This window comes from Salvelinus alpinus, chromosome 26, assembly GCF_045679555.1.
Source record: "Salvelinus alpinus chromosome 26, SLU_Salpinus.1, whole genome shotgun sequence".
Taxonomy (NCBI): domain Eukaryota; kingdom Metazoa; phylum Chordata; class Actinopteri; order Salmoniformes; family Salmonidae; genus Salvelinus; species Salvelinus alpinus.
This window is the reverse complement of record NC_092111.1, coordinates 6,249,806-6,262,421: the sequence shown is the minus strand read 5'-3', so window position 1 is coordinate 6,262,421 and position 12,616 is coordinate 6,249,806. Positions and strand designations below refer to the sequence as shown.

Sequence of the window (12,616 nt, the reverse complement as noted above, 5' to 3'; positions counted from 1 at the left end):
GGCCATGGCAGAACACTGACATTCCTGTCTTGCAGGATATCACGCACAGAACGAGCAGTATGGCTGGTGTTATTGTCATGCTGGAGGGTCATGTCAGGATGAGTCTGCAGGAAGGGTACCACATGAGGGAGGAGGATGTCTTCCCTCTAACGCACAGCGTTGAGATTGCTTGCAATGACAACAAGCTCAGTCTGATGATGCTGTGACACACCGCCCCAGACCATGACGGACCCTCCACCTCCAAATCGATCCCGCTCCAGAGTACAGGCCTCGGTGTAACGCTCATTCCTTAGACGATAAACGCGAATCCGACCATCATCCCTGGCGAGACAAAAACCAAGACTTGTCAGTGAAGAGCACTTTTGCCAGTCCTGTCTGGTCCAGCAACAGTGGGTTTGTGCCCATAGGTGACGTTGTTGTCGGTGATGTCTGGTGAGGACCTGCCTTACAACAGGCCTGCAAGCCCTCAGTCCAGCCTCTCTCAGCCTATTGCGGACAGTCTGAGCACTGATGGAGGGATTGTGTGTTCCTGGTGTAACTCGGGCAGTTGTTGTTGCCATCCTGTACCTGTCCCGCAGGTGTGATGTTCGGATGTACCGATCCTGTGCAGGATCCTTGTTACACGTGGTCTGCCACTGCGAGGACGATCAGCTATCTGTCCTATCTTCCTGTAGCGCTGTCTTAGGCGTCTCACATTACAGACATGGCAATTTATTGCCCTGGCCACATCTGCAGTCCTCATGCCTCCTTCCAGCATGCCTAAGGCACGTTCACACATATGAGCAGGGACCCTGGGCATCTTTCTTTTGGTGTTTTTCAGTCAGTAGAAAGGCCATTTTAGTGTCCTAAGTTTTCATAACTGTGACCTTAATTGCCTACCGTCTGTAAGCTGTTAGTGTCTTAACGACCGTTCCACAGGTGCATGTTTATTAATTGTTTATGGTTCATTGAACAAGCATGGGAAACAGTGTTTAAACCCTTTACAATGAAGATCTGTGAAGTTATTTAGATTTTTTTACGAATTATCTTTGAAAGACAGGGTCCTAAAAAAGGGACGTTTCTTTTTTTGCTGAGTTTATTTCATCCTTCCACAAGATATAGTCCCGACACAAATCTAGGGTTGCTTCCCAAGCCGGCTGGTCGTTCGTTCTATCGGTTCGGTTGCCAGAGACCCAATAATTTATTTGTATATAGCCATAAAAATGGTGCCAGCTGATTCATGATTTTGAATGGCTGAGAATTTCTGCCTGTCTGTCTCGTCACGACTCCCGACACATTCATTACTACGGGACCGCTTGGAGATCGAATTTGAATATTGAAACAATGTTGAAAATGTCAGACAGACCGCAAGCTTTATTCAAATCTCCGCTATTGAAAACTAAATGTTAGTCTAAAAGAAATGTAAGATAATGTCTAGTGGAGATCAAGTTTATAAATTGCCTGGCTGGGCTGATGGAACAGTCAGATGGAACAGAGTAAATAGGCATTTTAACGTCATAGATTTAACAGGTGGTAACAGAACAGTGCAAACTGGCTCTAACCAGAATGGAAAGACGAGTGGGAGGCCCTGGTTCACAACCAAGCAAGAGGACAAGTACATTAGAGTGTCTAGTTTGAGAAACAGACGCCTCAAGTCCTGAACTGGCAGCTTCATTAAATAGTACCCGCAAAACGTGAAGAGAACAGTGATGCTGGCCTTCTAGGCAAAGAGTAAGCCATATCTCAGACTGGCCAATACAAAGAAACGATTAGGATGGGCAAAAGAACAGACACTGGACAGAGGAACTCTGCCTAGAAGGCCAGCATCCCGGAGTCGCCTCTTCACTGTTGATGTTGAGACTGGTGTTTTGCGGGTACTATTTAATGAAGCTGCCAGTTCAGGACTTGAGGCATCTGTTTCTCAAACTAGACACTCTAATGTACTTGTCCTCTTGCTCAGTTGTGCACTGGGGCCTCCCTCTTTCTATTCTGGTTAGAGCCAGATTGCGCTGTTCTGTGAAGGGAGTAGTACTCAGCGTTGTACGAGATCTTCAGTTTCTTGGCAATTTCTCGCATTGAATATCCTTCATTTCTCAGAACAAGAATAGACTGATGAGTTTCAGAAGAAAGTTATTTGTTTCTGGCCATTTTGAGCCTGTCATCGAACCCACAAATGCTGATGCCCCAGATACTCAACTAGTCTAAAGAAGGCCAGTTTTATTGCTTCTTTAATCAGAACAACAGTTTTGAGCTGTGCTAACATAATTGCAAAGGGGTTTTCTAATGATCAATTAGCCTTTTAAAATGCTAAACTTGGATTAGCTAACACAAAGTGCCATTGGAACATAGGAGTGATGTTGCTGATAATGGGCCTCTGTACACCTATGTAGATATTCCATTTTAAAAATCTGCCATTTCCAGCTACAATAGTCATTTAAAACATTAACACTGTATTTCTGATCAATTTGATGTTATTTTAATGGACAAAAAAATTGCTTTTCTTTCAAAAACAAGGACATTTCTAGGTGACCACAAACTTTTAAGCGGTAGTGTATATATATATTTTCCCCTAACCCTAATTGGAGAAAACTAATGGACAACAACACTTAGGCTTCTACTTCTAGCTTATACATACTATATACATTTTACAGACACAGTATAGTTTACAATAGTTATCTTTTGTTTGTTTTTAGTCCCATCCTTCAGCTTCAGTCAACCCCTCCCATCTATCTCTTAACACCATCCATATTGGATTTCTATTTGCCATATATTTTTCAACTGTGCTGTGATGTTTCACAAAAGTTCTGAACCTTTCTATTCTCATAGATTCTACATATTGTAAATAAAAAAAATTGCGAGGTGTTATTATACTATTGATCTATTGACTATGACTTTTTAAATCACCCAGCAGTGCTATTTGAAAACACACATACTCCTACACATTAACACACAGAAACAGTACACCCTCCATATAATTCACATCACAGGCCTAATAGTACTGTAGAGCTCTTTACTTGCACACAATATAGCTGGGTCACCCCGTTCTGTCCCTAGGGGTCCACGGCCCTGCAGCGCCCCAACCCAACACACCCCACTCAGCTTTAGGATCTCAGTGAAACATTCATTATTGGTTTCAGGTGTGTTAGGCAAAGGCCAGAGTGACAACAGTACAGCAGATCCCCAAGGGCCAGGACTGTGCAGCCCAGCAGCTAGGGATTGCCTAAATCTCCCCTGAAGTAGGCATGTTTTCAGTACAGACTCCATTTTGTCGTGAAACATTCCACATAAGGCATCCAGAACTTATGAAAGTTGCACAGTATACCCTTAATCTTAAAACACATCTAGTGATACTGTACATAACTTTTCATTTCTTCCAAACATTGTGGGAGGATAACCAACCGTCCAAATAATGGCAATGAATTTATTAGCCATCTATAAATGCTTGGTTACACAAGTTTCTTCTGATAACAGTCTCCAGTATCAACATTTCCAAGCAAACAAAAACAGGGAGAATCTGAAGACATGCTTCGATAAAAGAACATAGTCTTTGCTAGAATTCAGACAGCCTTCACAAGACCCCAACATATGCAATTATGTCCCCGTTTGTGCTTTACACCTGTGCATGATATTCCATTTCACTGGCATATAGTATGTTCTACGGATGGTCTTCAACTGTAGTCATTTATGTCTGAGGTGATATGAACATGACTGGGCATTCTAACACATCTGTATCCATTCACCATCATCAATAGCGTCTCCCAGGTCTTCCTCACATTTTTGTTTTACATGTTTTGTGTCATCGGGGAAAAGCCACTATCAACCCTTTGATACAGTTTGGAAATCAACTTTTGAGGTTTGTCAGAATGCCTTAAAATAGCATCCAGCTTGTCTAGTGTTTGCTGGACAGAGATAATAAAGTGTTGTATCTTCAAAAATTCACCTCACCTCTGTCACAGACTAGTCTTCCCTGGCTGCCTGATTCTGCTGAGACCCCTGTCACCATCTGATCCTCCTAAAATGAGGAACGACAAAGAATTACCTTCATGGACATGTATACATTATATTATCCAAGAATAGAATCAACGGTTCAATCATTGAAATGACCATGATTCCCAGATCACAGACTGTAGCTTTAAACTTCAACTGTTGCCCTGTAGCTACTGTAGGTCTACCCATCAATTCAAGATAGAACTTTGTATCATTCACTAAATATACTGCAAAATTCCCCTGAGCTCCGTAGGCTGGTCCTCCCTGGCTGTCTGACCCTGCTGGGACCCCTGTCACCATCTGATCCTGCTAATAAGCACTTGAGAGCAGCATTCCCACGGGATGTCTGCGGGACGTGCTGGTCCCAACAGAGATCATTGCGGTGCGGTTGGCATTTTTCATGCTGCTGGCAGTCAGACAGATGACTTTGGGATGAAAATATTTTTGTTGTCCACAGATTATTTGGAAACGGCCCTCTTTCTGCTTTGTATGCGTTAGCCTACCTATTGTATTAAAAGCATATATTTTTTGCATTATTCACACTCAGAATTCGCTGCTTCAACTTCAGTAGCCTATCTCTCCTAGTTGGGCGTGAGAGTTCACGTGTGCCTAGTACAGTATGTGTGGTCTCATTGAAATAGAGTAGGCTGCCTACATGGGCAGAGAATCACATGGCAGTTAACTTGAATATGAAATGAACTTAAATCTGGTTAGACTGTAGTGTAGTGTCTGTAAATAAATATTGATAATGAAAAGAAGTGGAGGGCGCTCAACCAACGTGAGTTGAAGTGTAATAAAAAAAATATCATGATTTGAAAAGGAAAAAGCACCGCGCGCACATAGGTTAGACTATGTGCCAGCGTTGCCCTTCTTATTTTCAACAAGTTATCATTTATTTGTCTTTGCCTGCAAATCAGCCTCCTAAAAACGTAGCAAGTGTCAGTCATCATTCTCGCTGCCTCCAGTTCAGTAGCCTGCGAGATCAGGTGCACGTGTGGCCTCAATTAAATAGATCCGTCTATGTATACATGGTCGGAGAAACACGGGACAGTTGTCTTTCCACGGAAATGTACTTCCTAAATAGGCCTATGATTAGTCTATACTTTACTACATTGCGTAGAAATATGGCTAAATATTGATCACCCATATTTCTCTGTCTTCCCACTCCTTAAAGGTAGGCTATACAAATAGCTCAAGAGAAAGTGCAAGTCACTCCAACTAATGCTCTCTTCAAACTACATCGAGCATATTGGCTGATATAGCCCAGTAATACAATGGAAGGGCCATGTGAGAATCTCTGGTAATTGAACCTATTTCTTAAATTATTTTTGCGAATTTGATATTGCCTAATTGCTCGGGGCCATGGCTTGCAAGTGAGCTGCGTCACATACGCCTAAAATAACATTGTGGTTGGGACCAGTTCTTGCGGTAAGTTAGCGGGTGGGAGTCGGACAGAAAGCCGCACAGACCTCCACTGTGCACCATGACAGTGAAACCTGTAACGTTAGAGTTGTTTATAACTGTCAGTGTGAATTTTGCTCGTGAAACTGATAGATCAATAGCGTTACATTGACATAGTGACTAATACAACTCACATTGCACTGAAAAAAACTTCAGAATATCAATCTTCAATTGTTTGGCCGATGGTTTCATCGTTGTATTCAGGTCTAGTTTGATAGCTACTGTAAGCCAACTTTTGGCTCTCTCTAACGGTACATCAACTGGCGAAAACTTGCCAAGTTCATTTACTTCTGAAACGTAACACAACAAAGGCTACAAAACATGTCCATACAAACAACTGCTGTTAGATAGCGATATGAGGTGGCTATTATTAATATCTGACAGATAACTAGGAGCTCAGAGCTGACCTGGCTGTGGGTAGCTACTCACTAGCGTAGCTTATTCATTCACCTCACTTGAGAGGGGATGAAACATTAGCTAACGTTACATGTCAGTTACAATACTCGCTTTTTTAAAATGTTAAACAGCAGTTACCTTGCCAGCTACATCACGCAACTAAAGAGTAGCCAGTTTCTATTCCTGTTAGAACTCGGTGGTGTAGCTGGTAAGGTAACTGCTTAATTATAATCAACTCTCCCGTGCAGGTCCAACCAGCCTTCCAGAGGCTTTGCCTTCACACAGCCTGTCAGCCCGCTCTGGGGTGTCCGTGGGGTCCTAAATCCAGTCCTCCATATACACCAAACAGCCTACCCGAACGCTCGGAGGCGTCTGCATGGTCCTAAAGCACACTGGTGCCTCGTTTTGTATCATATTCCAATAATTAAACTGGGAGGGACAAAAATGCCATTTCAGAATGTGGGGTTCCACCCTTTCCCAGTGAAAGTTGTGCCCCTGATTCGCAGAATAATTTGATGGTTATGAAGTTCATTCTTCTTATTTCTCGCTGATTTATCATTAAAGCAAAAAATGGGTCAGTTTATCACTATGGATTTTTGGTCATATCGCCCAGCACTAGACCCCACCCAGCGTTTTGAGAAACCCTGATATGATTTAGTGTCATGACGTGCTGCTATGATCAAACAATAACTTATCTTTGCCTTTTGTCTTTCTTGCTCCTCCCGCCGTGCAGTCGTCGCGGGCGTCACGCTGGGCCGACCCGGACCACTTCGCCCAGCGGCAGACGTGCATGAACAAGTTCGCCAGCTGGTTTGGCGGCATGCCCCTGGTCCACTCCCAAATGAGGCTGGACCCGGTGCTGTTCAAGGACCAGGTCTCCATCCTGCGCAAGAAATACAGGGACATCGAGAGGCTCTGACAGGACGCGCGCCCCCTGCTGGAGAGGCCGGGGGAGGCGGTAGCGGTAGTAACAGACAGGCTCGCTGGAGAGCAGCCGTAGGAGGGCCATGACAGTGGCAGTAGGACAGTCAGCCAACTTGGATCCTAGGGGGGGCGCTACAGCTCCGTCTTCTACTCAGCACATTGCCAATGACCACAGGACTTGACAAGTGAAACAAGTGGAATTGCGGTCTCTGGAGAACTACGCACACACACACACACACAGGATATACAGGTCTATAGTATGTTCACATAAACACACAAACTACTGACAATGAGACTCTTAGATATCATATTTCTTTTGTATGAATGCCACAAAGGAGAGAATGACGAGAGACTTTCCTGTGACTCATGTGCAGGATGGTAGAGGAAGGGAGGTGTCCAACATGACAACCCAACCACAGATCAGATCCGCCCCGGACTGGTAACCTAGACTCAATGCAACCCTTCCTAACCTCACCTTGACCCCTTCATGACCTCCCTATGTCTGCATCAGAACCTCTGACGCACTCACCACCAGCCCCTGCTCTGGACCCTGGGTAACCCTGTAACTATTTCTTTCCTTAATTTTCGATCCATACTTCCCTCCCATGTGTTCACTGGGGTTTGAAGCGTTGGGTGTCTTATCGTCCTAAGAACTGTTCCGTGTGATTTAATCAAATTCAGCATTTGGCGGTCAAGGTCGAGAAAGTAGAGTTTTGTTATTCTTTTACTGGAAGGACAGTTTAAAAGCCGCCGTTTTCAAATGGTGCCACTCGTATTGCAATGCGGCAGTCACAAAACCCACATAAACATGAACTCTATGCTCATTCCTTGAATTTCGGATAGTTAGATTTTTTATTTCTGTCAGATTTATTGCAATGATAAGCCTTTTTTTCCCTTCAAAACTCTCAAAAGCAGTGTTACTTTTCTTCTCATGTTTTTTGTTTTCTCCTCAAAAGTTCAGTTCCAGTGTGTGTACAGAGGCTAAAAGTAAGCTCATCCAACCATAAGCCCAAACAGAGTACTTTCCCTCCGTCGGAATGAGCAAAATGAACATTTCTGGATGAAATGGAGCAGAACACTGCCTTCTAAACCAAACCCTTTTCACCCATTTATTTCCCCTTTATTGCTTACGAGCACTACCGTGGCAGGAGTGCATGCTAAATTTAGAACCTAAACAATTCTTTAGTTGCCTGCGTCATTTCCACAGCAGTGTTAAGAGATTTTGCAAATGTAAATGTGAAACGCGTCTGTTGTGCCATGTCCCCGAAATTCACATTAGTGCTGCCTTTTTAAATTGCTTATTGCACATATTTTCCATAAATCGATACCGAAAGCAGTAGAAGATACTATATAGTTGAAATGCCCTCTGTAATATGTGTTATTCTTCCTAGATTCACCACATCATAATGATGCTGGTGAAATTTAAGCCTCAAAGCCATTCGATAGACATAGCCATCTCCTAGACCATTCGTCAGGGGACATATGTTTTGTGTTCAATTAGAGAAAGCCATTTCATTTGAAGTGTTGGGTTTCCCTGGGGAGCAGCCCTTGATGAAACCTTCTTTCTCTATATTTCCCATCATGTCTGACTCTGCTCTGGAAGCTGTGACCCACAACCTTGACCCTTTGGCTCCAGGTTTACAGAGAAAAGACAACCAGCTCCCCCTCGCCTTGTCGTTGTAATGTTTTTCACTACTGTCTTAGTTCATCATTTCTGTTGCGCCAAGTCTTCCTGTGATGCTGTTATACTCACAATACTAACTCATCCCAGCTCAACTACATTTGTCCTGACAATTTTTTTTGCCAGTCATTGGTAACAGGTGTATTGTGGTCGAATAGGGAAAAAAACGGTATATTTTATTGATCAATTTCAAGGAAATGGCTTCAAGAAATGTGGAAGTTCATGGCTGTATAGTGATATCCTATTGTGAAGAGGCTTTTGCCTTTGTACCACACCAGAGCCCTGCCAGTCCACTCGAACAGGTACTTGAATGTCTGAAGACTTGAAGGAGCGTAGTGACCTTTTTATTGTGAAGGTGACTGAACTTAAAGGGCCAGTTTCCCGGACACAGATTAAACCTAGTCCTGGACAAAAAAATATTTTCTCAATGATGCTCCATTGAATGTTAATTTTAGTTCAGGACGATTCTGGATCTGGCTCAGGGAAACCGGACAGTAGTGTGTCAGCTGTGAGCCAAAGCTCAACTATCCATTTTCTTCACCCCCAATTCCCCCCCCCCCCCCTTCGTTGTATCTGCGTCATTTCTTATTGAGGTCGTTATAGACTCCTTCACATTTGATTTTGTTTTCATATCAGGATACAATCAATGAAGGTCAGTGTCCACTAGGTTTATACATGGCCAATGAGTTGATATTGTCATCGGTGGGCCTGGGCTATCTACTCTTGCCGTTCTCACAATGTCGTATGTGATATTATCATCATCAACATTTACATTTACATTTAAGTCATTTAGCTGACGCTCTTATCCAGAGCGACTTACAAATTGGAAAGTTCATACATATTCATCCTGGTCCCCCCGTGGGGAATGAACCCACAACCCTGGCGTTGCAAGCGCCATGCTCTACCAACTGAGCCACACGGGACCATCAACATGTAATACTACAGTACAGATTAGATTTAGTAGCTGGTATATTGTCAGCATATAGTTTTTTCACTACATTTTTGCATACGTTTGTATTTTCTTTCAGGAAATGTACTCTGGGAGAAGGAGTTTGGAATGAACTTGTATGATTTGATATTGGCCAAGAGAGATTTACGTTGTATTTGGTGCTGACTTACAGCAAGCCTTGGATCTCTTGGCAGTAGACATGCATCTCAATGATTATGAAAAGCGTTGGTCCCCGTTTGAAGTTCAGTAAACCATCTTTGTTTGAATTCATGTCAAGCCTTCTTAGGATTGTCTGAACTTGTTATCATCTCAAAAGAGAAAGTCCCCCAGCCTTGCACATTGACTTCATAGGTGAAACCAGAGACATTTCAGAAGATCTTAACTCATTTCTGTACATAAACATGTATATTTATTTTCATATGTGAACAAAACCAGACAGTGTATAGTATGAAATGACAGGGGAAAATAACAGGATTTCTTGGCTGAGGGAACAGTTGATGAGCAAAAATATTCTGATTTTGTAAGTTGAACATTTATTTTTTTCACATTGTTGTCAATATATATTTTTTCATTTCCACTGAATAAAAACATCCCTATGTAGAGCAATTGCAACCATTATAGAAATACAGTTTCCATATAATTTAATTCAGAATCGCCATGGAGACGAGATGCTACCAATAATCTAGAATTAGATTTGCTGTGAGCATTTAGATTCTGTGAACTGTATTGCAAAAGCAACCAAAGACTATTTGGAAACCAATATGTAGCTGGGTCTCTTGTAACAGATCGAGGATTTTCTTTTGTTGCTGTAATGTGTGTCTTCTCAGATCCACTGTAATGTTTGTCACTGTCCACGTCTGCATACTCGTTGATGCTTCTGGGGAAACTGGCAACTCTGACCATATCTGGTACAAATATAGTCAATTCAAAATGGTAATGTTGAATGAAATAGACATATGACCTTGTAATACAACACTAGATGTCTCAGTTAAACATATCCTTCCACGATACCGTCGGATACCAGACATTCTAATGGTTTAGCAATGCATGGCCTCTATCAGTGTGGTTGGTTGGATGTGCAGGATGGTTACTGTCCTTGATTGTGCCTTTTTTTTTTAATAAAACGTTGGTTTGTGAGCTCATGATAACACACACTGCCATTTTGACCATTAGTCAGTCAGAAGAGGAGCACCATATAGGGGTCTCGTTAATCTCGACATACACTGGAGTTTCATCACCACTCTGTTTCATCCACGACACCTCGGTTCCCTGTTGGATACCAAACTGTGTTGACGACCAACAACGCGCCTGCATGACCACTTTTTCTATGGAATTATTTATCAGTACTTAACTGTATCACAAACAGACAAGCTATTTTTAATGACTTAATTTCCAGCTGTCCTGATGCCTTCCTCCCTTCTACCTTGTAATTAACAAATTAATTTTATAGGGGTAATAAATGAAATAGAAAAATGAAGATTTTGTAAGAATTGATTTATATAAAAACAATACATTTGATCATAGATGCGTGAGTGTGTCTTCATTGCTTTGATGCGAGGTGTAGCCTGCTGTTTAACGTAAGCATAGTAATGTCGGCAAATGGTTTGTTTTGAATGGTGCAGAAACAAGGAGGCCCATTATTACAATAAACAGACAAATCAATATACTGTACTTTCAACTGAATGAGAATGTATTCCTTGTGTACCATACAATGATAGTCCTTCACCATTGTCCTCAACCATAACCAGGTTGGAATTATTCCATTGAAGAGAAATTATGATCCACTATCCAGCGATTGATTTTTACTCTGTGGAAGAGCATCCCAAATGGCACCATATTCCCTACATAGTGCACTGTTTTTGACCGGAGACCCATAGGCTCTGGCCAAAAGTAGTGCACTATATCGGGAACAGGGTGCCATTTGGAATGCATACTATGTCCTCTACCATCTCCCTGTGGACAATAACCTCATAACACAACTTGGATACGACCCAAACCAGCTTCTAAATTATTTATCGGAATCGTATCTGAAGCTGATATTGATATTAATATCCGAGACCTGATGGCCCGCGGCATGCCCTTTCTCTGTTGTCGGCCCCAGTCTCCTCCTTTCCGCCCAGGGCCGTCCCTAGCCTTATGGGCAAAACAAAACAACCTTGCTGGCAACTTTTTAGTGCCACCCTCTTGGCGGTGGAGAGGAAAATGTGCAGTTTTGCCATGGGTTTGATAGAAAAGTTTGCCGCTTACAAGCTAATTTCCTGCAATTCTATACATTTTACCATGACTTATGCCATCTGTGTGACTAACAAAATCAATGGAGGCCTCCTGGAGGTCAAGGCTCCTGGGCACGTTCCCTGTTTATCTGGTTGGTAATTTGGCCATGATGTTTAGATTGCTAAGCAAGTTAGTCTAGACAGCCATCTAAAAAATGTGACATGGGTTTATTGAGTGACTGTAAGAAGGCTACCTACTCCACATTCCTGACGAGTAGTTTTTGTCATGCTTTTTACGGTTTCTATTCTCTGTAACCATGTATAACATTCTTATTAAAGTACTATTTTAATTGCTTAAAGCCCCTGTCTCATGTTGTTGCACTACCACACACTTACGTGATGTGACAAGCCCCTCCACCGATGGTCCATGCTATCCGTGATCCACAGGGCGTCTGCCTTAAGATGGCCATCATGGTAAAGACTACAAGGCCCAGAACCCCCTGCTCTACAGGGCACCTGTCCTAATTATGGTTCAAATAGGCAGCACCTGGCCTGCACTGAGAGCTCTTCCACACGGAGTTTGTCATTACTGTTTATAATTAAAAGCCTTTATTTTGCCTGCCTTTATTTTGCCACCAATTCAAAGGTGCCTCCTGAACCTTTGAATTGTGATCTCCTTGCCTATTCATGGTTCATTTGTGTGGTCAACCTTTGGCTATGCCCAATAATTTATGTGTCTCTTATAGGGATCAAAGCCACATCCCTGATGTAGCAGGCACCATGCACTAGCACACTGGGTTATTCATTTATTTTGTTCATCAAATCTCCTTGATTATACGTTTTATATTTTTGATTTGGCAAGTTTGCGATATTAACTTGAACAACAATATTTTGGGAACGGGTCGGCGTGAATCTCATTGTATTTCCTTGAATATCTGCGGTTCCTGCCCTTGTATATTCTCCTCTAGTGCATTTTGAGGAGGCAAGGAGATAGGAATCAGAGAGCAACAAATGAGATTCACCCAT

General features: G+C 42.5%; 1 protein-coding gene across 1 annotated transcript in view; it reads left to right on the top strand.

Moving 5' to 3' along the window:
- LOC139554283 (exostosin-1b) overlaps nucleotides 1–10,900 on the top strand; it is a 122,824-nt gene extending 111,924 nt beyond the window's left edge. The window contains exon 11 of the mRNA XM_071367052.1: nucleotides 6,557–10,900. Within this exon, the coding sequence (XP_071223153.1) occupies nucleotides 6,557–6,742 (186 nt within the window). The 3' untranslated portion in view covers nucleotides 6,743–10,900. The remainder of the gene's footprint in view (nucleotides 1–6,556) is intronic.
- The last annotated feature ends 1,716 nt before the right edge of the window (nucleotides 10,901–12,616 follow it).